Below are 21,998 nucleotides of genomic sequence, written 5' to 3'. Positions count from 1 at the left end.
TAGACAGGATATTCTTGAAGAAGAAAAAATTGGAGGATTTACATTGCCATATATAAAGACACATTTTAAAGCTACAGAAATTAGGATAGATTGGTATTGGGGCAAACTACAGAAATTAGGATAGATTGGTATTGGGGCAAACACAGACTATTTGACTAATAAAACAGAAAAGAAACGAAGCCACACATATATGGTTGCCTGATTTATAGGAAATCACCATTGCCATTCAAAGAGAATATGATGGTTATCAGTAGACTAAAGAAATAGCTTGTGACATATTCAAATCATGAAAAACCACATGGCAATGTAAAAGTGTGGAAGTGTGCTACTCACAACAACATGAATGAATCTCATAGACACAATGTTGACTGCAGAAATGTATATTACGGTCAAAAATAAGCAAAACTTACCCATGATAATAGAGGTAAAATATTGGCTACCTTTGAGGCAAGTTATTGACTAGAAGGTACATGAGCAAGTCTTTCTGGGTACTTATAATCTGAGTGATGGTTTCATGGGTGGAATACATTTGTAAAAATTCATCAAGCTTAACAATTAAGACGTATGCACTTTATATATATTATACTTCAATTTATTAAAAAGAAGAGAGTCAGACAGAAAGAAGAGCTTGCTTAAGAAAACTGAGAAGTAACCAACAGCAAGGAACAGAAGAAACAAAACCAGAAAAAGCTGAGAAGAGTTTCAAGAAAATAGTAATGAGCAGCAGAGTTGGACAGAAGGAGTGGTGGGACTGAGGAGTTTATTGGACTTAACACCAGAGAGGCCAATAAATTAGACCTTTTTGTGAAGTGGAAGGGCTGAGGCCAGATCAATGATTCAAGTTATGAATGGAGGGGAAGAAGGCATTACAAATAATTATAATACATTAAACTTTTTGTCCAAGGAGGGCAAGAAAGAGGATGATATCTGGAAATGGATGCAGAGTAAGAAAACAGCATTTTATTTCAAGTAAAAATGAGGCTATGGATTACTCCTTAAATATCGATAAAACCTGTATCTACTTCATATAAACCGGAGTTTCAAATGTTGAATTCAGCAAGGAAATCTCTCCTCTGTTTATTGACCAGAAGACAGCATGTATACTTCCACTGGAGTTTGGAAAATTACGTACTAAAATTTGAATTACTTAACTTTTTACTAAAACTAACCACCCATAGAAGAATTTATTTAAACAGATCTAACTAAGGGAAAGTTTACAGAATTAACTGCCCTGAAAATGCAAACCAAAATATAGCCCTAAACTCAGAGATTCTTTTACTTTTATTCTTCTTTCCACCAAGTCAACGGAAGGGTGTAAACTATGCAGGCTGATGATCGCTAAGTGATAACAACATTTTTTATTGTTCCATTATTATTATGGATGTTTGGGTATTTTTTTCCTTTCAAGTTCCTCTTTTCTGGAAACTTACAGTAATAAAATGAAGAGATAAATTAGTTTTATTATGTTCCGTAGCCTTTTTGTACCACATTAAGTTCATATGAGTTTAATAACAAATGCTAAAGTTGTCACAGTTTTACTTTACTAGCAAGGCCCGCAATACTCACACACAGAAACATACCAGTCCCCCTCCAAGAAAGAATTCATAAACAGTGAATGACTTACTATAATGTGCTGGTAAGGATCTATAAATGACATTTTGGTTTCAATTACAGGAAATGTTTTCACACTTCAAAGTCTTCTTTGGCACTCTAGCGTCTTTAAAACCTACAAAATAAACAATGACTATTGTTAAGCTTCCTCTTGGATGCAGTTCTAAGAGTTAAACAATTATGAGTATGCGTCTTAGGAAGAAAAAGTCTATCCAAGGACACTAGATAGGTTGAGTTCCCCGTGTATACAAATGGGTTTCACACATAACTTAGGGAAAAGGTAAAACATATTTTGATGATACTGTTTATTTTCCATATTTACTTGTTCAAATTTATACTGTGAATAATTATTAGGAAACTACGGGGCTTGAGTTGCTTTTCATTTGTCAAGTATTTTATGAGAAATATGTTGAAATTATGGAAAATTAAAATTATTTTTGTACTGTTTATATTATAATTAAGCCACATGTCATTGTTTTCTCAGTAGGGTCAGCATTATACAAATTCACAATAAAAAAGAAAGATTTTTTTCCTTAACTATTTGTTAGGAATTACAAAAGTACATTCATGTTGAATTTGAACTTTAGTAATGACATTTTTAAAGAAATGTTTGTTCATTTGAAGACACCAGTTTAATTTGGAAGCAGTTAAATAAAAATATTTTAATAAAAAAATACTCTCTTTACTTTCCTTTATTCTTCTACAATTACTCTTTGTTATTTAAAATCAAATAAAAAACTATTTAATGAATGAACATCTTAGCTATTCCATTATACCAAGTCTTTGAAATTTCATAAAACAACATGTACTTATATTTCAGCATTCTATAAGTTACATTTAATTTGGAATACCTTTTCAAATATCTTTATTATTTATCTTTAATATGTAAATTCTAAAATGTTTTTATTTCAAAATAAATCAAATTTGTTTTAAATTGTTAACGCTCTCTCTTTTTAAACATCAACTTTTAAGAAATTATAAAAATGATTACTGCTCATTGTCACAAACAAAAACTGCCGAAGTGAACGAAGAATAAAGTGTAATCACCATTTTCATTATGGTGTGTATCTTTCCAGGCTGTTTCACTGCTTTTTCATAATACTTAAAGCAATAGGAAAAGAGAGGATTTGAAATGTTTTTTTTAAAAAAAATGGGATCTTCTAATATGCCCTTGAGTTTTTAAACTCACTTTCTTCATTATATTTGGTTGTAAAAAATATGAAGCAATATTATATGAATGGTAAAAATCACCCATAATTCTCTATTTAATAATTATAAAAAATAAAGATCCCCCCATTCTTCATTCTGGTCCATCAATCATCATTATTTATACCAACAAGAAAAAAAATGTTTTTAAAGTAAAACATCTACTTATTTTCATCACTTACTTCTTAAGCTCCTAAAGTACAAGTATTTTTATCTTATCATGCATATTAATCAGGCTCAAAATGTATACAGCATTTTAAATCAACTTTTTACATAAAAATGAGACCAAACTATAAATTAGTTTATCATAATACATTACTATAATCTTGGTTTTGCATTTTCTTATTTTAAACCTAGTAGAAAAGTTTGCTGATAACATTAACCCATTATAAACTGCTTTAGTGCCATAGTTTGATCATTTGCTCAAAAACTCATGTTGAAATTTAATTGCCAGTGTGATGGTATTGGGAGGTGGGGCCTTTGAGAGGTGATTAGATGATGAGGATTTCACCCTCATGGGTGGGTTTAATGCCTTTTTAAAGGGGCTCATGGAATAGGCTCTCTCTCTTAGCCCTTTTGCCTTCTGCCATATTTTAGATCCAGCCTTCCTCTCCTCTGGACAATGGCTATCTTGAAAGAAAAGAATAGCCTCACCAGGCACCAAAACTGCTGGTTCCTTGGCCTTGGACTTCCCAGTTTCCAAAACTGTAAGCCAATAAATGTATTCACTTTATTAATTTCCCAGTGGGTCATGTTCTGTTATAGCAGCAGAAAACAGACTAAGGCACTCAGCTTTCACATTTCTATTATTTTGGTTGACCTAGCTGCTATTGTCAGTAACTTTCAGGATTTTATTCCAATATCATCTTTCCAGTGAAGTCTTCCCTGACCTATTATTTAAAACTGGCAAAAACCCCTGCTTTCTTGTTTTTTGGCCACCTAATATCCACTTAGGTAGTTTTTGTTGTGTTTATCTGTCTCTTCTCCCTTCTTCATTAGAATATAAATTCTATGAAGGCAGGTTTTTTGTGTGTTTCATTCATTGTGAAATTCCCAGTCCCTATGTAGGCACACGTGGGCACTTAATACATATTTGTTAGATAATGAATGAATGATAGGATATATGTATACATGTAAGAGGGATAATTTTCAAGCCCAGTTACACTAAAGTATTTTGCTCAAGTCAAGAGATGTTCATTTTCTATTTATCCATAAGTTGTATTACCCTCATCCCTCATTTTCTATTCTACTATACCATCTTACACTGTTAATCAATACCGATATGAATTTCTTTTACCTCTTATTATTTTTCCCTAATTAACTACATATACACACATCTTACAAACATGATTATCCATTTACTACTATACTGTACTGTGCCTTTGATTAGGCTCTAAGTATTTTTGAAACTATATTGTATCTTTAAAGGATGACATTATAAAACAATACAGGCAAAACTACAAAAGAGTAATTTTTACTCTGGTATTTATAGTTAAATTTATAATACAAGAAATATATATCTATATTGAGTGATACGATCCTTACAATTCAGCACTTCCCATTATCAGCATTTTCTGTGCTATTCCTATTACAACATTTTTAAAGTGATCAGCAATGACTTTCCACCAATATGACTGATATTTTCATGCCAACTAAATTCAAAGTATGGGAACTACATCTGTTCCCAAGTCAGAATCCAGCTAATACTCTAGAGCTCTGGGTGGAACATATTTTTATGGATGATATAATATAAAATCACGTGCCTCATTTTCATCTTTACCATCCATATTTCCCTCATATCATTTTCCCTCAGAAGTGAGATAACTTCTTAACATGAAGCGTTCTATGCATATGATGGTCCACATAAAGCTCCTAGGCCCAAGAGCATAAGACCTTTAGATTTGCTGCAGTAGTGGTAATTCCTGAGAGGTTATGTTCTCCCTCTCCAGAAGCTGGAATGTCTATGTAGGACAATGCCAGGGCAGTACTATCAGGGATTCAAAGGATGAAGGAAAGCCAATTATTTTCTTTATTGAAGCAGCATAATTTGGTGAAAATACCATTAGATATGGGATCTAGAAAGACCTTAATTCAAGCTCCAGTTTCATATTCTAAGACTCAGGTTACTTGCTTGCAATGTGAATAATACTACTGTGAAAGGTACCTAGCCCATAATAAATATTCAAAGCATATGATTCGCTTTTAAGATGAAGATTACATAGACTTATCACTAATAACATTATATATTTACTTGAAAGAGGCACTATCTGTTGTAATTATTGTTGTGACAGTAGAAAATCAGAATTTTTTTATATATTTGTCACTTACAAATAAATATCTACAATAGACCTTGTGTTATGCAAGGTGCTTGGGAGCAAAAAAATGGTGAATCAGACAGGTATATAGCATGAAATTCTGTGGCCCTACAGACTTTATACTTGACACTCTCCATAGTGGAACCTCAAAAATTAAGCAAGATTCTGGTAGTTATTCTCACCAAAGTTTTCTTTGTTAAAAACTGTAATAACGAGGATGGCATAGCAAAAGAGCATCTGCTGGGACTTACAGCCATTCCGTTCACAAACAGTAGCTTCATACGAGATACTTTGTTCATTCAACAAACGCATCTTTGCTATCTACCTAGTCTATAGTAGGCACTGGGGAAACAATAGTGAATAACGCATAGCTCTTACCTTGTAGAAACAAAATGAGACAATCTAGGGGTAGCAATAAATGCAGCCTACCCTGATTTTTCACGCATACATGTCGCTAAAAGTAGTAACACTTTTTATTATCATTAATGTCTCCAATTGGAAGGAAATCTTGAAACCTATTCTCCTGGGAAAATATCATCAATGAGTTTCTATTCTCTTAGTAGAAAAGTCAGAAATCCTTAACATGGTCTACAATGGTGGCTTTTACACCTATTTACTGCAAACCAAAACAGAGAAAACTTTGCATACCACAATACAATACATAAATATATACACAGACAAATATTTAAAATATAGAAGTAAGTTTCATGTGATACTTTTACTAAGTACAATGTACTCTGATTTTAGTCTATTACTTTTGTTTAAATGCTGGTAACAGCCCACTGAATTGATTTCATGACTCACTAATAGCAATTTGAAGAATACTTGTGCAAAAGATTGCAAAATTGAATTTCTGTCTACTTCCTCAACCCCATACCACTACTCTCTCTTTTGTTTTCTATGTTAAAGCCATACTAGTTTTCTTTCCTTCAAATATGTCAAGCTCTTTCTCACTCAGGGCTATAACTTATCTCTTCTATTCATTCATTTAGTCAACAAATATTTAAGGCATAATTACCATGTGTCAAACATTGTTCGAGGGACTAGAGAGGTAAAAGTGAAGAGCTAGATACACTCCCTTCCCTCTTGGAGATTCCGTCTCTAGAAAGCAATCAGAAAACAAGGAACCCAAAAAATAAAAGAAACAATTGGAAATAGAGTTGTATAAAATTGTGGAAACTGGTAAAAGGCAGGAACAAAGAATAATTGAGGCTGAGCCCTAAAAAGGAGCTAGCCATACAGAGTGAGGAGACAGTGGGTTTAGAATATAATGTTCCAGGTAGGCAGTATGAGGAACTGAGAGAAGACACGTGGCTGATGAATGGTGAGCAAATGTGAAAGTGGCTTATGATGAGGTTGGAAATATAGGCAGTGGCAGATCATGTTGAACCTCTTAGGCAACTACTGTTTACCTAGCTAAATCTGACCCATTCTCCAGGATTCAGTTTCAATGTCACTTCCACAGAGAACCCTTCCGTGACCTTCAAGTATATTTGGTCTGCCTGTTACTGGTTCCGTGTGTTCTCTGGACTCCTCCTTCAGGCCAATCCACTCACGCAACGTCTGCCTTTTCTGGGAGAACTAAAGATTCATTAAGTCAGTGGTCATATTTATCTTATTAATAGAGACATCCCTAGTGCCTAAAACTATGCCTATAATATAGTAGGTTCAGAATAAAGATTTGCCTAATGGATGGATGGATATTATTCAAAGTAGTGCCAGGTTAATGCATGAAGAAAATCCACAGAATAGTGCCACACCCTCTTTTGATGTTTCTCTTTCTTATTCCTAACAATTCTTAATGTCAAATGATGTTAAATTAGCTCTCTACTTATTTAAAAAAAAAGCAGAACAAGTGAGATTCCAGAGGGGGTGAAATTAGTACTCAAAATGTTTAGAGGAAATCTGTTGCTGGCATCCAAAGTTTAATGTCAGCAATTTTATTTCCTCTTCTCATTTCCAGCAACTTCATTCATAACCACTCTGTTCACCACCTATTATCCACTACTGTATCCTACAACAGAACTTGGATAGAGACTCTCCTGATATTAAATCCAAAGCGAATATGCTTAAGATAGCTAATTGTCCAAGTCTAGTTTCTCTCTCTCTCTTCTCTGCCCTCTTTCTCTCTCTCTCTCTGTGTGTGTGTGTGTGTGTGTGTGTGTGTGTGTGTGTGTGTGTGTGTGTGTGTCTGTGTATGTGTAAAACCACTAGGTTAAGAACTACAAGATAACTAGAGAATAAACAAATATGACTCATGGCATTTAATCTCAAAGCAACTTTCTTTTGTTCTTTGATTCTATTCAGGGCTAACTCTCCTCCTACCTTGAAGAAACCTCAGGCAGCCTCAGAACTTTTCTGCTGACTTGAATATGAAAAGAAGAAAAGAAAAAAGAGGAAAAGAAATAGCCCAGACACTGCAGACACTGAAATGCTGGGTTCGTTGAGTTAAAGTCTCTCTCCTCCTCAAGGTAGAGCTTGTTGCAGAAGAAACGGGGTGAGGTCATTGACTTCTCCCTTCCCCTGCCTACGGTCGAACTCTCCCAAGCTTGACAACTCTGGTTTTTAAATCCTTATAGTTGGAAAAGGATGTACAGAGAGTGAGAATAGAGGCAAGAAAAATATTACTTCGGCAGCACTTTTATAAGCTGGTTTTGTGATCTCTTGGCTTGGTACATGCTAAAGCTGAGTCTTTCTTTCATAGATGCTTTTTGTGGATTCTGCTGAGATTCTCTGTTTTTGAGGTTTCTTCCTTGTGTTCCCTGACATGCAAATGCATCTCTACTCCAGCTGGGGGCTTGTGTTTTTTTCCACAGCCCTAGTGCATCTTGTGGTCCACTTCCAGTTTTCTTTTTCTGAGGTTCTTTCATTCTACCAGGCAAATGCCTTGTATAGAATTTAAAACTTCTTCCCAAAGTTCTCTTTAGTCCATGGACAATACTCATACATGTTTTCTTTCTTCCAGCAAACCCTGAGAATGCAATTACTTCCTAAATGAAACTGTCTATTCTGCGACTTGTGTCCTTTATATTTCCCAAGCATGACTAGGCACCAGCCTACTGCAGAAGACAAATGTTAAACCCTCTGATGAGTGTTCTCAGTGGTCCTCTTAAGGCCCCTCTCTTGATTGGGGATTGCTAGGCATATTCCTCTCCAGATCTCTGCCCCAAGGGAAGAGGGGCTGTACTCACAGCAGTGCTTTCCAAAACAAAACAACAAAAAAACTCTTCTGAAGCTCTTACCACATCTCTACTATTTCAATGCTTTTATAACAGTGAAGCGGGTAAGTTTTATATATTATATAAATGTCCTTGTCCATCTGCTTTCTTTAAAACCTAAAGAGTAGGCTGTTTCACTATCCATTTTAGTAGTGTATATCTTAAATCTTATGGCTTAAGGTCTTGGCCAAAGCTTCCACTTTAAAGTCCAATACATAGGTGAACCGACTTACAAAATGACAGAATGAGGAACGTGGCAAATCTTCTCCCAGAAAAACAAACACATTGACAAAATTGAGCAGAATTATCACAAACAACAATACACACACACACACACACGTATGAAAATAATAGCACCAAAGAAGGGAGATGGGATAGAGGTATACTGGACCAAGGAAATGACACCAGATCATTATTGAACCTATAGAAAGAAATACAGGGTGCCAGTAAATAAGCTCTTTCACACTTTCAAATATCAGATCAGTTATTTACCACTTCTCTGAAGCCTTTTCTATTTAACAGTAACAGTAAATATGTAGGTTAATATAAAATATTCTATATTATATTTGTCAAATATAAATATATGTAGATTAATATAAAATATTCTATAAACATTTCCTTTTCTTCTCTCAACTTCTTCCAAAGACATAGCATTTACATAGCAATAAATTATAACCCTATCTAATATATACAACAATAATAGCAAAAAGCAGGAGCGATCAGGGACTAGAACTACACTGCAGAAAAGTTTTTGTATTTTACTGAAATAAAGATATTATTGATATGAAGTAGACTATAACAAATTAAGGCATATAGTTTAATTCCTAGAGCAACCACTAAGAAAATAACTCAAAAATATAGTTAAAATATCAATAAAGGAATTAAAATGGGCCACGACAAAATAGCTATTTAATGTAAGGAACAGAAGAATTAAAAAAAGAGACATGGAAAATAGCAAAATGGAAGACAAACATCCAATCATGCTTCCAATAACATTAAATGTGAGTGATGTAACATTCCAATCAAAAACTAGAGGTTGTCACACTGGATAAAACTGAATGTATATAAAAGACTAATGGAATCCAAATAAGGTTTGTAGTTTAATTAATAGTATTGTACCAATGTCAGTTTCCTGGTGTTGATAATGTACTATGATTGTCAGATGTTACACTAGGGAAAGCTAAATGAAGGGCACATGAGAACCCTGTAATATTTCTGTAATTTCTTATCTTAAATTATTTCAAAATAAAATTTACTTTAAAAAATTAATACATGTGAACAGATCTAATTTATATTTATAAATTTTATTACACAGTTATGTTCAAGGGAAGAAATAAAGACATCCTATGAAGAAATTACTGAAATACAATCACTTCCTTCAGGGTAAAATCACTAGCCATTACTGTCAGGCAGTGGCTGCATTTTCAATTCCAGTTAGGAATAGGCACCCGTCCTTTTTTTTTTTTTCCTCCCTCTCTATAACTGTTAATAGTAGCAGCAGATATTTTAGGTTTCTGCAAAATTAAGGCATTTCTGTCCAACTAACCACATGAAACAGTAGGAAAATGTTTTTTGTCCCAGAATTAGCTCAGTTCTGGAAACCTTATTACAACTAGTTTGCACAACCACTCTCATGAATACTCCTAAAATAGCAGGGTGTCTGTTCCTTTGTTTCTTATAACTAAGCTAAATAACCAGTCTTGGTGAGTATACACAGTCTCTTAAGTCTGAAGTAAGAGATACGAAATTCACAGGGTTTTTTTTCTCTTTCTTTTTTTGCTTTCCCTGCCCTGTAATTAGAAACTTTCAGAACATGAATGAGAGGGAAATTTGGATAGACTTTTCAACAGATATTTCCCTATGCAATGTAACTGTTGGCATTCAATGAAAGTTTAATAGTGTGTGATCTTTCCAAAACTTTTAGTCATGTTGTCAAGGCAAGATAGACTTCTCAGGAAAGTGAACAGAAACAAAAACCCAGACTAGAGTGTTTTGTCACTTCTCTCTCTGTGTACAGTGATATGACAAGAGGAAAAGGAGGGGATATTATTAGGGTTGTGGCATCTGGAGGAAAGAGGGATAGGATGCAAAAGATTCTTTTCGCTTTCCCTCCAACTCATTGTATAGACATGTGGAGATATTAAAAAGTTCAGCATTTAAGTGGCAGCAACTTCTCGACTGCAGCCAGAATGACCCAAGTTCTAGCTTGACTCCTCCTTTCTCTATCTGCGGGATCCTGACCCTCAGTTTCCTTGTCTGTAAGTGGGGAAAATGGCCCTTAATCCTCACAGAGAGAGTGGGATGATGAAATAAGAAAATATATGTAAATCACCAAGAACAGTACCTAGAAGACCATATATGTACAAAATAATCATTATTATTATTATTGTTTATGAAACTGGTGATGATTCCCCTCAAACTGTGTCAACTCGAACTGTTTCAACTCATGCAAGTCATTAGTCATTTAATTCTACAGGGAGTTTTTTTTTGTTTTTGTTTTTTTTTGACAGAGTCTCATTCTGTTGCCTAGGATTGAGTGTAGTGCTATCTCAGCTCACTGCAACCTCCGCCTCCTGGGTTCAAGCAATTTTCATGCCTCAGTCTCATGAGTAGCATGGACTACAGGCACCCACCATCACGCTCAGGTAATTTTTGTATTTTTAGTAGACATGGGTTTTCACCATGTTGACCAGGCTGATCTCAAACTCCTGACCTCAAGTGATCCACCCGCCTTGGACTCCTAAAGTTGGGGGATTACAGTGTGATCAGGTGTGGCCTTGGCCTCCCAAAGTGGGGGGATTACAGGTGTGAGCCACCGCACCCGACCTCTGTGGAGATTTCTAAGAAATTCAAGTAGGCAAATTTATTGAGCACCTTTTATAAAGACCAAGTACATTTTCATATACAACAATAAATTTTTAATAGAAACACTGATGTCTTGATCCATTAACATTTTTAAAAGTGAACACATTTGGACACTAACTTGTCTGCTGTCAAATTCAAAGCGTTCTCCATTACACTGGATATGGAAACATATTCTAAAAGCAAAGAGAGCATTATATTACTATGTTTCCATCATCATCATTCTTATAATGATACATAGTTACTAAGGCATCACTAAAGTTTTAAGCTTTTAAATTAATTTCATGGTGCTTTTTTGGTAAACCAAGGCTATACAAAGAGTTTGATATTGCCAACCGTCACAAAGGAATAAAGAAACAATAGGAATTCAGATGTGTAAATGAGCTGCTTTATATTAAAAGTGTCTCTCAAATCATACTCTCAATTTACTACAGGAACACCTCCCTATTCCCAAAGAAATGTAAAAGCATGACTCCAGACACAAAGGCACAGAATAATTAACTATGTCTGTTTCTTGAGCCTGGAACCCAATGGTGTGGAACCTGCCACTAAGTCCCACAGTAGTTACAGGTGGTGCCATATGGCTGATATTCATACTGTTCCTTTTAAGATTTCCCCCTCCATTTGTATTCCTAAGTCACAGCTTCTTAATCTATCAAATATGTATTCTTGAAAGCTCATTATAATTACATAGACAAGTATATATGAAATACCTACTAGAGTTTCAGAGAAGGTAGAGATTCCAGTGGTTTAAAGTAGAAACTGCTTCAGAGAAAATGGTAAGTAACTGATCTGACACTTGAAAATGTGAAAGAGCTTAGATCTATAGTAAGAGGAAGAGGAAACATTTCCTCTAGGAAAAGGCCACGACATTGGAGATACTCCATCCACCTCATGCTCTCAACTGGTGCTGTCGTTACCCACACCTTCTCTGCAGGATCATGTCCGCCTGTCATTCAGGGTTCTGCATAAATTCACTCTCTAAAGTCAGTCATCTCTTAATGTATCTATTAGATTAGGTCCCTTGTACCTTTCCTTGAAATCTCTTATCACAATATTGTATACTAGACTACCATTATACATGTGCCGGTCTCCCACAGCTGGGAGCAGCACAAAGGAAGTTCTGTCTTCTCCCTGTACTCCTTTTGGGCCCAGAGTGATAGTTCAATTACTATTGACTAAAGGATGAATACGCAAACTGGGGAATTTGCATGATGTACTGGAGAAAACTGTCTAGATAATAAATGTGCTCTTATCTTAAGAAACAACCAAGAGGAAGTAGATTACATTTATAGAATCTAGAATGTGAAACTGGAATATATCTTAGCAGTTGCTAATATGAATACTTAATTTTGAAAATCCGCACTTGTTAAACATTTCCCAAGTACTTTAAGGATTTATATATACGATCTCATTTATTTTTTATAAGATAGGGATTATTATCACTAATTTTGAGATTTAAAGAAAAACAGGTTTGGAAAGGTAAGTAATTTGTTTAACTGACAATGCAAACTAAGGCAGACTCCCACAACCAGTGTCTACCAAAGAATAACTGTCTCAGGAAGAATAAGAAAGTTCCCAGGTCATCTGGGTTAACACGGGCTGAGCTGGCCCTAGAATCCTCTTTCTACGTCATTTTTTTCACTCTACAAAAGACCCTGAAGCACATGCAGAGTTTCTGAGAAATTATACAATAAGCAATAGAGTTATTCGAGTCTTAGCAGGGAGGTGGCATGATGAAAGTGGCACTTTGTGTTAGTTTACCAGGGTTGCCATAACAAAGTATCACAGACCCAGTGGCTCAAACAATGGGAATTTATTTTCTCACAGTTCTCAAGGTTGAAAGTCCAAGATCAAAGTTTGGCAGCTTTGGTTTCTCCTGAGACCTCTCTCCTGGGCTTGTAGATAGGGGCTTTTCCTGTGTCCTCACATGTTCTTTCCTCTGTGCACAGAGGCCCCTGGTGTCTCTGTGTGTGTTCAAATTCGCTCTTCTTTTAAGGACACTAGTCACATTGGATTAGGACATGTCCCTAACAGCCCCATTTCAATTAAATGCCCTCTTTAAAGGCCTTATCCCCAAATACTTTTACATTCTGACGTATTGGGATTTAGGGTCCAATATATGCATTTGGAGGGGGCATATTTCAGCCCATAACATGTTTTAATGACATAAACATAGCAGTTAAAGCAGCATACAATTGTTAGTAGAGAAAACTGGTGCTGGAGGAGGGAGGGAGAAAATCGGCCAGGGAAGTCCAGATGTGATATAAGATACAATATGCGGCCGGGCGCAGTGGCTCATGCCTGTAATCCTAGCACTTTGGGAGTCCGAAGCGGGTGGATTGTCTGAACTCAGGAGTTCGAGACCAGCCTGGGCAACACGGTGAAACCCTGTCTCTAATAAAATACAAAAAATTAGCCGGGCGTGGTGGTAGGCACCTGTAATCTCAGCTACTCGGGAGGCTGAGGCAGGAGAATTGCTTGAACCCGAGGTGGAGGTTGCAGTGAGCCGAGGTTGCACCACTGCCCTTCAGCTTGGGCAACAGAGCAAGACTCCATCTCAAAAAAAAAAAAAAAAAAAGATATGATATGCATCTCAACTAGGATGGTGAAGATTATAAAGGAGAGGGCATAGCTTCTTTAAGATGGAGCAGCTACCCTCATCTGATTATTTAAAAAGCTCCCTGCAACCCCTCACCAACATATACATACACACATTCTACATAAATGAAGCATAAGGATAACATCTAACCACTTCACATTTGGGAAGTACTAATCCAGATAAACCTGTCCATCTTAAGGATCAGGAAACTGGCTGGCCCAGTTTCACATAGTGCATTACAAACAAAGCAAGAATGTCTCCTCACTCCCAAGCCAGTGTTCTAGTTTTCATTCCTTGACCACTCTAGTTTGCTGTTATTTTCCATTCTTTCACCTCTTGGTGGTCAAAAACAAGTGGCCATTCTGGCCATATTTTAAGGTCAAGAAATTTTGGGGAAGGAGGAAATATTCATAATCACCACCTAGAAAGTACTTCATTGTACAAATTTGTAAGCTGAGGCCTCGAGATATAAATAAACCTCACCAAGTTACCCAGTAAGGAGAACAGCTGAAACTGAATATACCTCTTCATTTTCAGCCAGGTACTCTTTCTTTATACCCTACTGGCATCCTCGCTGCCCCATACCGCCCCCCACATGCACTGGGGCTAAAAAGGAAATGTAGCCAAAAATAAAATAACATATATATAGTTTCAGTTTGGCTAAAATCTTAAGTTACCAAGTTATAGTTTAGAAGGACAGAGTAGATCCAAGATATGAATGTGAGGAAAACAAACAACTGAATTTCTCCTTGGGACTGGTCCAATAAAGCTGAAAAAGAATCACTTTCATCCTTTGTAATTTTCTAGGTTTGAATCATAGTTATAAATTGTTTGTTTTCAAATATTAGATTGTTTAAAAAATTCCTCTTCCCACACAGACCATTATGGAATAATATCACATTGATAGGTGTTAAATATATGCTGTGCATTTTCAGAAAATATAGAAGGATAATGTTCTGCCTTCTACTTAAGAGAAACTGACAATGGTGACGTACTTATTGTTAACATGTTATAAATACATGAAACAATGTGGCACAAAATGCTAGGAAAAGAAGTGTGTTTTGACAACAGCATTACTTCTACAGCTTTTCTCTCTAGACTGGATGTTTTGCAAATATGCTCCCCGAGGTAGTATTTGTGTTTTGTTGAGGGTTCCACTCCCTCTTTAATTGCTGCCTTTTTTTAAGTGACGGGGTCTGTCAAGGTTTCCACAGCAAGGAAAGCCATATCTTTTTTCTAAAGTAAACAGTTCAGGGAAAACACCCAGGAAAACCATCAAACTGGCTTAAACGTTTAATAAGAACCGTTTTATTACTGGATACAATCATCAGCATTCATGGCTTGCTTTGCTTTTCAATGAATGCCACGACTATTTCAGGCAGCTGGTGAGATTGATCTGACAGTTTAAAGTATGGAATTACTATGATCTTTAAAAGGAATAAATTGATGATAAACTATATCATCAGGAGTTGTGGAAGCACAGAAGGGTGTACACCTGCTTCCAGATGTTACTGTAAAGTTCGACCACTAAATGCAAGATCAGCATTCTACAATTCCTGAACTGGGTAACTTGTAATAGGAATTCAGGGTTATCATTTTCTTCTCAGATCATAAGAAGTTTTAGAAATGTTATTTTAGACACTGTGATGGTAATTCACTTTTGAAAAGAACAAGAAACCTAGTATTTTGCAGGATTAAGAACTCTGTAAATAGAGTGTATGCATTTGAGAGGAGTAGACTTGGGGGTTTTTAATCTTTTTTTGTTCCATGGACCCCTTTGGCAATCTAGTGAAGCCTAGGGACCACTTTATAGAGTGTAACAGTATTATATTGGTTTATAAAGAAAGCTAATTATTGCCCAGGCATGGTGGTGGGCACCTGCAATTCCACTTACTCAGGGGATTACAGGAGAGGCAGGAGAATTGCTTGAACTTGGGAAGCAGAGGTTGCAGTGAGCCAAGATCGCACCACTGCGTTCCAGCCTGGGCAACAGAGCGAGATTCCATCTCAAAAAAAAAAAAAAAAAAAAAAAAGCCAATTATGTTGAAATACATGTATCTATGGCAGTCTGCAGACCCTTTAAATAACATTTATGTGTGCATTGGAGCATTGCAGCACATGTTTTCCCCTTCTACTTCTGTGGGTTACTACAACATAGTTCCAGAGTTTCATGGAAAATTTTTGAGGAGGGAGGAACATACATTACTATAAAGAGTAAAACGATGATAGGAAATTTTAAGTTCTTTTTGTACTACCTACTTCTGCTAGCACCATAATGAATGTGCAGCACATCCTGAATATTTAGGGGTTACATATAATAAACTCAGGTTGAAATGAACTGAAAGCGCTGTCATTTGCTTCAAAATGAAATTTATATTGCCTCTAGCTTTGAGTAACAAGCTGGAGAACTGTGCCAAAAGTACATTAGTAAAATCAATAAGCAGATTTCAGTTGAGCTTCTGCAGATGAGATATAATGCCTCAATGGGTCCTTCGGAAAATGTGAAATTAACCAAACCAATGTTATACTCTCTCCTTCATTTTGCCAATGAGAAATTGGACCGGAGGAAGTTAGACAACTGCAGCTAAACCATAGCCTGACAAATATGGGCAGGACTAGGAATAAAGTGCAGAATGACTTTCCACTTCATAACATGTCTCCAGGAGGTAGGGAGAAAAGGAGGAAAAAGAAGCAGCTAGTTGGTGTCAGGCAGAGAAGTAGATGAAGGGCACAGCCATAAGCAATCTCAAGTCCATCTGACCACAAAAATCATCCTCTCTTCTCACCATGCTGCCTGATTGACCCACACAGACTCACTGCTTCCATCCATGGAGGAGCCTGGCCTTCATTTGTGTAAAACTAAATCATTTTTATGTGAAGAGGATTTATGAGACATGGCTAATGATTTTTAAATTTTAAAATGGTTTCTTTTAACTTTGAGGAAATATGAGTCAATAGTTCAATAATATTATTTTAGTCTCTGAAAAGATACCATTTTGATTATGGTAACCAGCTATTCTCTAAAACTCTAAGAATTGGAAAAGAAAAGGAAGTGACTTTTAGATGCAAAATGAAAAATTTATGTCAAGGTGAAGAAATATATCCTGAGAGCAGGGCTGTGAAAGATCCTCTTTTTGGATGGCCTATTATCACAAAATGTTTTACACATCTTCACACTGTAGAATTCTAATGATTCAAAGTCTATAAACCCTTATCTTAGGGAGCACAAAGACCAAGGAGTGTACTACAACTCAGAAACAAGTACTTAGCTAGGAGTCCAATAAAGGCAGAGAAAAAAAGAGTTAGTCATTCAGAACTTCAAAGGACAACAACAATAGGTCTACCAACTAAAACATGAAGAAAAAGAGGTTCCAGAACGATGGCTTCTGGAACAGGTAACTGGGTTTTGCTGAAGTGTACAATCAGGCCTAGCAACTGGCAAGGTAATGAATCCAAGACTTTGGAAAGAACAAAGGCTCAATTCCCACCTACTAGAGCTGGAAATCAGCCAGTTTTGGACTACTCCCTAGTAGTCACCAATTACCTTAGATAAAGGATCTCTGTTCTACAGACTCATTCATTTTTATGAATTTTTGTTTAGGTTTGGTTTTGGTTTTGGTTGTTTTTGATTTTGTTTTGCTTAGTCCACTGGTTATCCATTTTATGGATTACCACAATTTTTCTTTATGTCTTTAAAACTTCCACTCTAGAGGAACCATCTAGCTTCTTTGCTCTTAGCATTTAAACATGTTGTAGAAAAACAACATACCCTGGAAGGCTAGTTTTAATTTAAGTCCATATTCTCAAAACCCACAGAGGCTCTCTACAATACAGGGCATCTTTCTAAGTTTCTTTGGTGGACTGGCATTCCCACGGGAAAGAGTCACTTTATTCCCTTCTCTCACTCAAGTTTCTCACCGCATCCCAACTCCCACTCTTAGCAGGCGACCTCATCTTCCTTCACTGAAAAAGCAGAAAGCGCCAGAGGGAAGTTTCTCATCTTCCCACCATCAAATCTGCATATTCCCCTGCAGGTGCACTTGGGTTCCCCTTCTCCCTATCACAAAGGAGGCAGTGTCCTCCTACTCTTACAGACCTGGCACCAGCCATGGCTCTCTGGATGCAAAATCCCTCTCCTTAAGGAGAGATTTTGATGGTCATGTCTCTCTTTCCTGAATCATCAAATTTTACTCTCAACTGGATTATCTAATTGGTAAACTTGTTACAGTCTCTCTGTCGACTTCATATTCCTTTTCCCTGCTATGTCTCCATTTGGATGCTGTGTTTCACTGACAGACTTCTCTGAAGGGTTATTTGCTTACCCTGTATCCAGGAGCCAGCTATCCTCGCCACGCATTCCTCCCATCCCATTTACACTTCCTTCTTCTGTCTACCCCCACCACTCCTTTGAAACTGCACTAATCAGGATCATTCATGATCTCCAAATTTCCAAAAGTAGCAATCACTTTTCTATCCTCTTCTTATTCAACCTCTTTGGTTCCTCTAGAACCACTTTCCTTCCTTTGCTCCCATGACACCACCCTAATCCCTGGTTTTCCATCTAATTTTTTAGTTGCTTCTTTGCAGGCTCGTTGACAAATGCCACTCTCTGCCTGGAACCGTAGCATGAGCCATGCCATTCTCACTCCACTTACCACCTCCCATAGATGGCTTTTTATCCCTCACATCTGTGCTTCAATTCTGTGCCTCAGAGAGCCCTTCCCATTCTCCACTTTCCCATGTTATTCTCTGTCATTGAAGCCCATTTTCTTCCTTTTTATAATTTGTTATGTTTGTTTGTATACTTATTATCTGTCTCCACCAAGACAGAATGAACTATAACTGCTTTATTCACCCAGGTATGCCCTAAATGTAGCACAGTGCCTAGCATGTAGCTGTTATTAATTAAAACTGACTGAATTAGTGAAGGAATAAAGGCATACTGCTCAGTGACCAACAATTCCTGATGGACATTAACATCTGCATTTCTTGAAACAGGAGGTAAAATTGGTAAGTGAAAAAGAAGAGTACATATTATCTAAATAGCTTCATATAATACCTGTTCTCTTTCTAAGTATTAAAAAGTGCATTTTCCTACTCCTACAACTTTTCTAAGTATACTGTATGTATTAATAAAATGGTATATAGAAATTATTTTTTCACAGAAACCTAAAATTTATATGAGAGCATTCTTTTCATTGTGATGATAAAAAGTGCTTGAAGATTCTTGTTATCTGTTTAAATTACATCCTAGATTAACAAATTGACTTGGTTGATTCATATCTTGTGTACATATCAATATATAATAACAATTAATCAACATTATTTATTAAGGCATGTTATAGGTAATATATGGTATATTGAATAATTAATGACTTACCTGAATTAATTCATATTGTTATTAATTATATTAATACATAGGGTATATATTAATACTAGGATATTAATCCATATAAATTAATATTTTGTTAATTCTTATTAATACATAATATATTGATCAACCAAATCAAATTTGTCAACTTAAAACATATTTTAAACAGATTGTAAGAATTTCTGCAAACAGTGAATGAGTCTCACAAATTTGATTCTTTCTTTTATTGCTTTTCATTGACAACAGAGGCATCGTTACAGACAGTAATAAAGATGAGAGGGAAAAATGCATGTAAATATTGTGAAGCTTTATATATATTAAATATAAATCTCTGGTTGTCACCAGCTCAAAAAGTAAGTACCAAGTAATAGATTATAAGTAAGCATCAAACAGCTTTCCAATTAAATATTTAATTTACCAAGAAGCCTCTTTTAAATTAGAATTGTTGCTGTGACAAATCTTCCTAAAATGGGCTAGTGGTATTGTCTTCTAAGAATCAAGGATATAACAGTATTTTAAAGCTATTATCTGAACATGTGTTACCATTGATCATTGAAAGTGAACTACCAAAATTTCCTAGTATTATCTCTTTGAGATCTAAGTTCATGACCTCAGCAAATTTTAAATTCATCCATCTCTTCTTCATGTCAGTTGAATGAAAAGGAAGTTGATAACCTGTTTGAGGTTTGTGGTAGACACAACAGAGGATAATGGATATGAAGAAATCATAATTATAGATGCAGCAGTCTATACAGAATGATCTCGTAACTGTGTGCATCTTTAGACACTTTGATTGCTTTTCAATAAATTCTTACATAATTGCTCAAAATTACTTTTTTCAATGCTTTCATAATATTGCATGAAATACATGTTTAAAAAAGTCCACAAAATGAATTGCCTTTTTGTTTCAATAAATAAAAAGCTAAAACCTGAAAAAAAACTTAAAACACCATTTATCTGCCTCGAGACTATCTCACGCTGACACTGTCTCTTCTTATAGATCCAAGAATTCTGCAAAAATGCTTTTTTTCCATAAGGGGTGAACATCCCAGTTTACTGCCTGTGTACTGCGTTTAACTTGCTTATCCTGTCAAAACTGTGGGCATAAAAGTATGGAGCAAATAGAAGTGTGTCAATTTACTGAGTGAAATTCAGAAGCCATGTGCTGACCTAATGTTTCTAGTGGCACAGTCACATCCAGCAGTAAAACCTGACCTAGTATGCATTATTTATTACCACATCATAGTATAGATACTAAGTCAAGTGTATAACTAATGTTGGGTTTTACCCCTGAGAAGGAGTATCTGCTTTATCATAAGCTACTGAATTATTTGGAAAAGTAAAATAATAATGATTTTTTTGTCCAAATGATAAATCCAAGGTCAGAATAACCATCTAGACACAAATGCTTTATGCCAGCTCCCAGGTTTAATAAGAGCCAGAAAGAGCCATAGGTACTGTGGGTTATACTTAGAAAATTCTAAGAAATTTCTCTACTACCAACCTGAAAGCAAAACATTTGGTAAAATCAGTACTTTTTACATAACTCATGAAATGTGTTCATTTTGTATTTTTAGATAAAATGTAATACATTTTATTTTCTTAAAGTAGCATACATACTACTGTACAAAATACTATATAATTCCAAAATTGCACAAGTTGCACAACCTCCTCTACTACATCAATCAGTAATCAAGTTATAAGGGCAGAACAATTGAGTTATTATGGAAACATGCATCAGGGGAGTGGACTTCCTGGGCCTTCTCTTACAATTTTTCTGATGTTAACTCCAATGGAAAGAGTGTGACAACATCAAATAATACACATTAAAACTAAAAATATATACCAATATATTTAAACATTTAAATACATCAAAATGGAAATCATAAGGCAAACATTTAAAAAAAGAAAAAAAATTTGACTTTTCAACAGCTCTTTTTCACAGCTGTAAAATATGGATAGTAATACCTGTACTGCTAACTTATACAGTTATTGTGGAAATAAAGTTCATAACCAATCTCTTTATCAACCACAAAGCCTGTGAAAATAAACAATACTGGGCCTCTGATTTCTTTCATACTAGATAATGAGAAAACAGCTTGTATATTAAATAACAAAACAAAAACCTAAGCAAGCATAAGCTGAGCATCATAAATACATGAGTTTTCTGTACTGTAGAAGAATACATATTATGGACATTTGTTTACTAATTCAAAGCACTCTGTTACCTAAAATACCAAATTTTTTTCTGAAGACTCCAGAAGTCAAGCAGATGAAGAGGAAGACTGAGGAAAAGGGAGCAGTTGATTCACAGCCACATATGCCAAAAAGGAATGAGAAGAAAAATGAGAGGCAATTTGGTCTATTATCTTCAATGGAGCAATGGCTAAACTCTGATGCTGATAACGTTCAGCGTCAGGTGTCTGCTGAGTTTCTCTAAGCTCATTCGAATTTATTTAATAAGTGATTAGACTGGTAAGGTAACTTTACAAATCTGCTTATGGTGAGCATCGAGTTGTTTATGCTTATTTCTTTTTTTGTATAAGGAAAGGTAAACTGTATTTTCAAGGTATGTTGTAGGAATTGCACTAAGAATCACGAAGAATCAAAACACTTAGAATCACACAGCAAGAGTAGCAAATATATAACGCATCTGTTTTTTTTGTTTGTTTGTTTGCTTTTTTTTTTTTTTTTTTAGACGAAGTCTCGCTGAACTCCGAGAAAGGCTAACGCATTATCCACTTTCAGGACTCATTCAAGTTACTTGCTAGACATTGTAGGAGTTACAATCTTTCCTGCATTCTTTTTCTTCT

General features: G+C 35.6%; 1 protein-coding gene across 2 annotated transcripts in view; it reads right to left on the bottom strand.

The window, feature by feature from the left end:
- PLA2G4A (phospholipase A2, group IVA (cytosolic, calcium-dependent)) overlaps nt 1-21,998 on the bottom strand; it is a 154,382-nt gene that overhangs the window by 127,370 nt on the left and 5,014 nt on the right. For both annotated transcript variants that reach the window (XM_011934192.1, XM_011934193.1), the window contains exon 2: nt 1,625-1,726. In XM_011934192.1, the coding sequence (XP_011789582.1) occupies nt 1,625-1,657 (33 nt within the window). In that variant the 5' untranslated portion in view covers nt 1,658-1,726. The remainder of the gene's footprint in view (nt 1-1,624; nt 1,727-21,998) is intronic.

Source organism: Colobus angolensis, unplaced genomic scaffold, assembly GCF_000951035.1.
Source record: "Colobus angolensis palliatus isolate OR3802 unplaced genomic scaffold, Cang.pa_1.0 Scaffold132, whole genome shotgun sequence".
Taxonomy (NCBI): domain Eukaryota; kingdom Metazoa; phylum Chordata; class Mammalia; order Primates; family Cercopithecidae; genus Colobus; species Colobus angolensis.
Note: the sequence above shows the minus strand (reverse complement) of the source record. Positions and strands in the feature narration are given on the sequence as shown.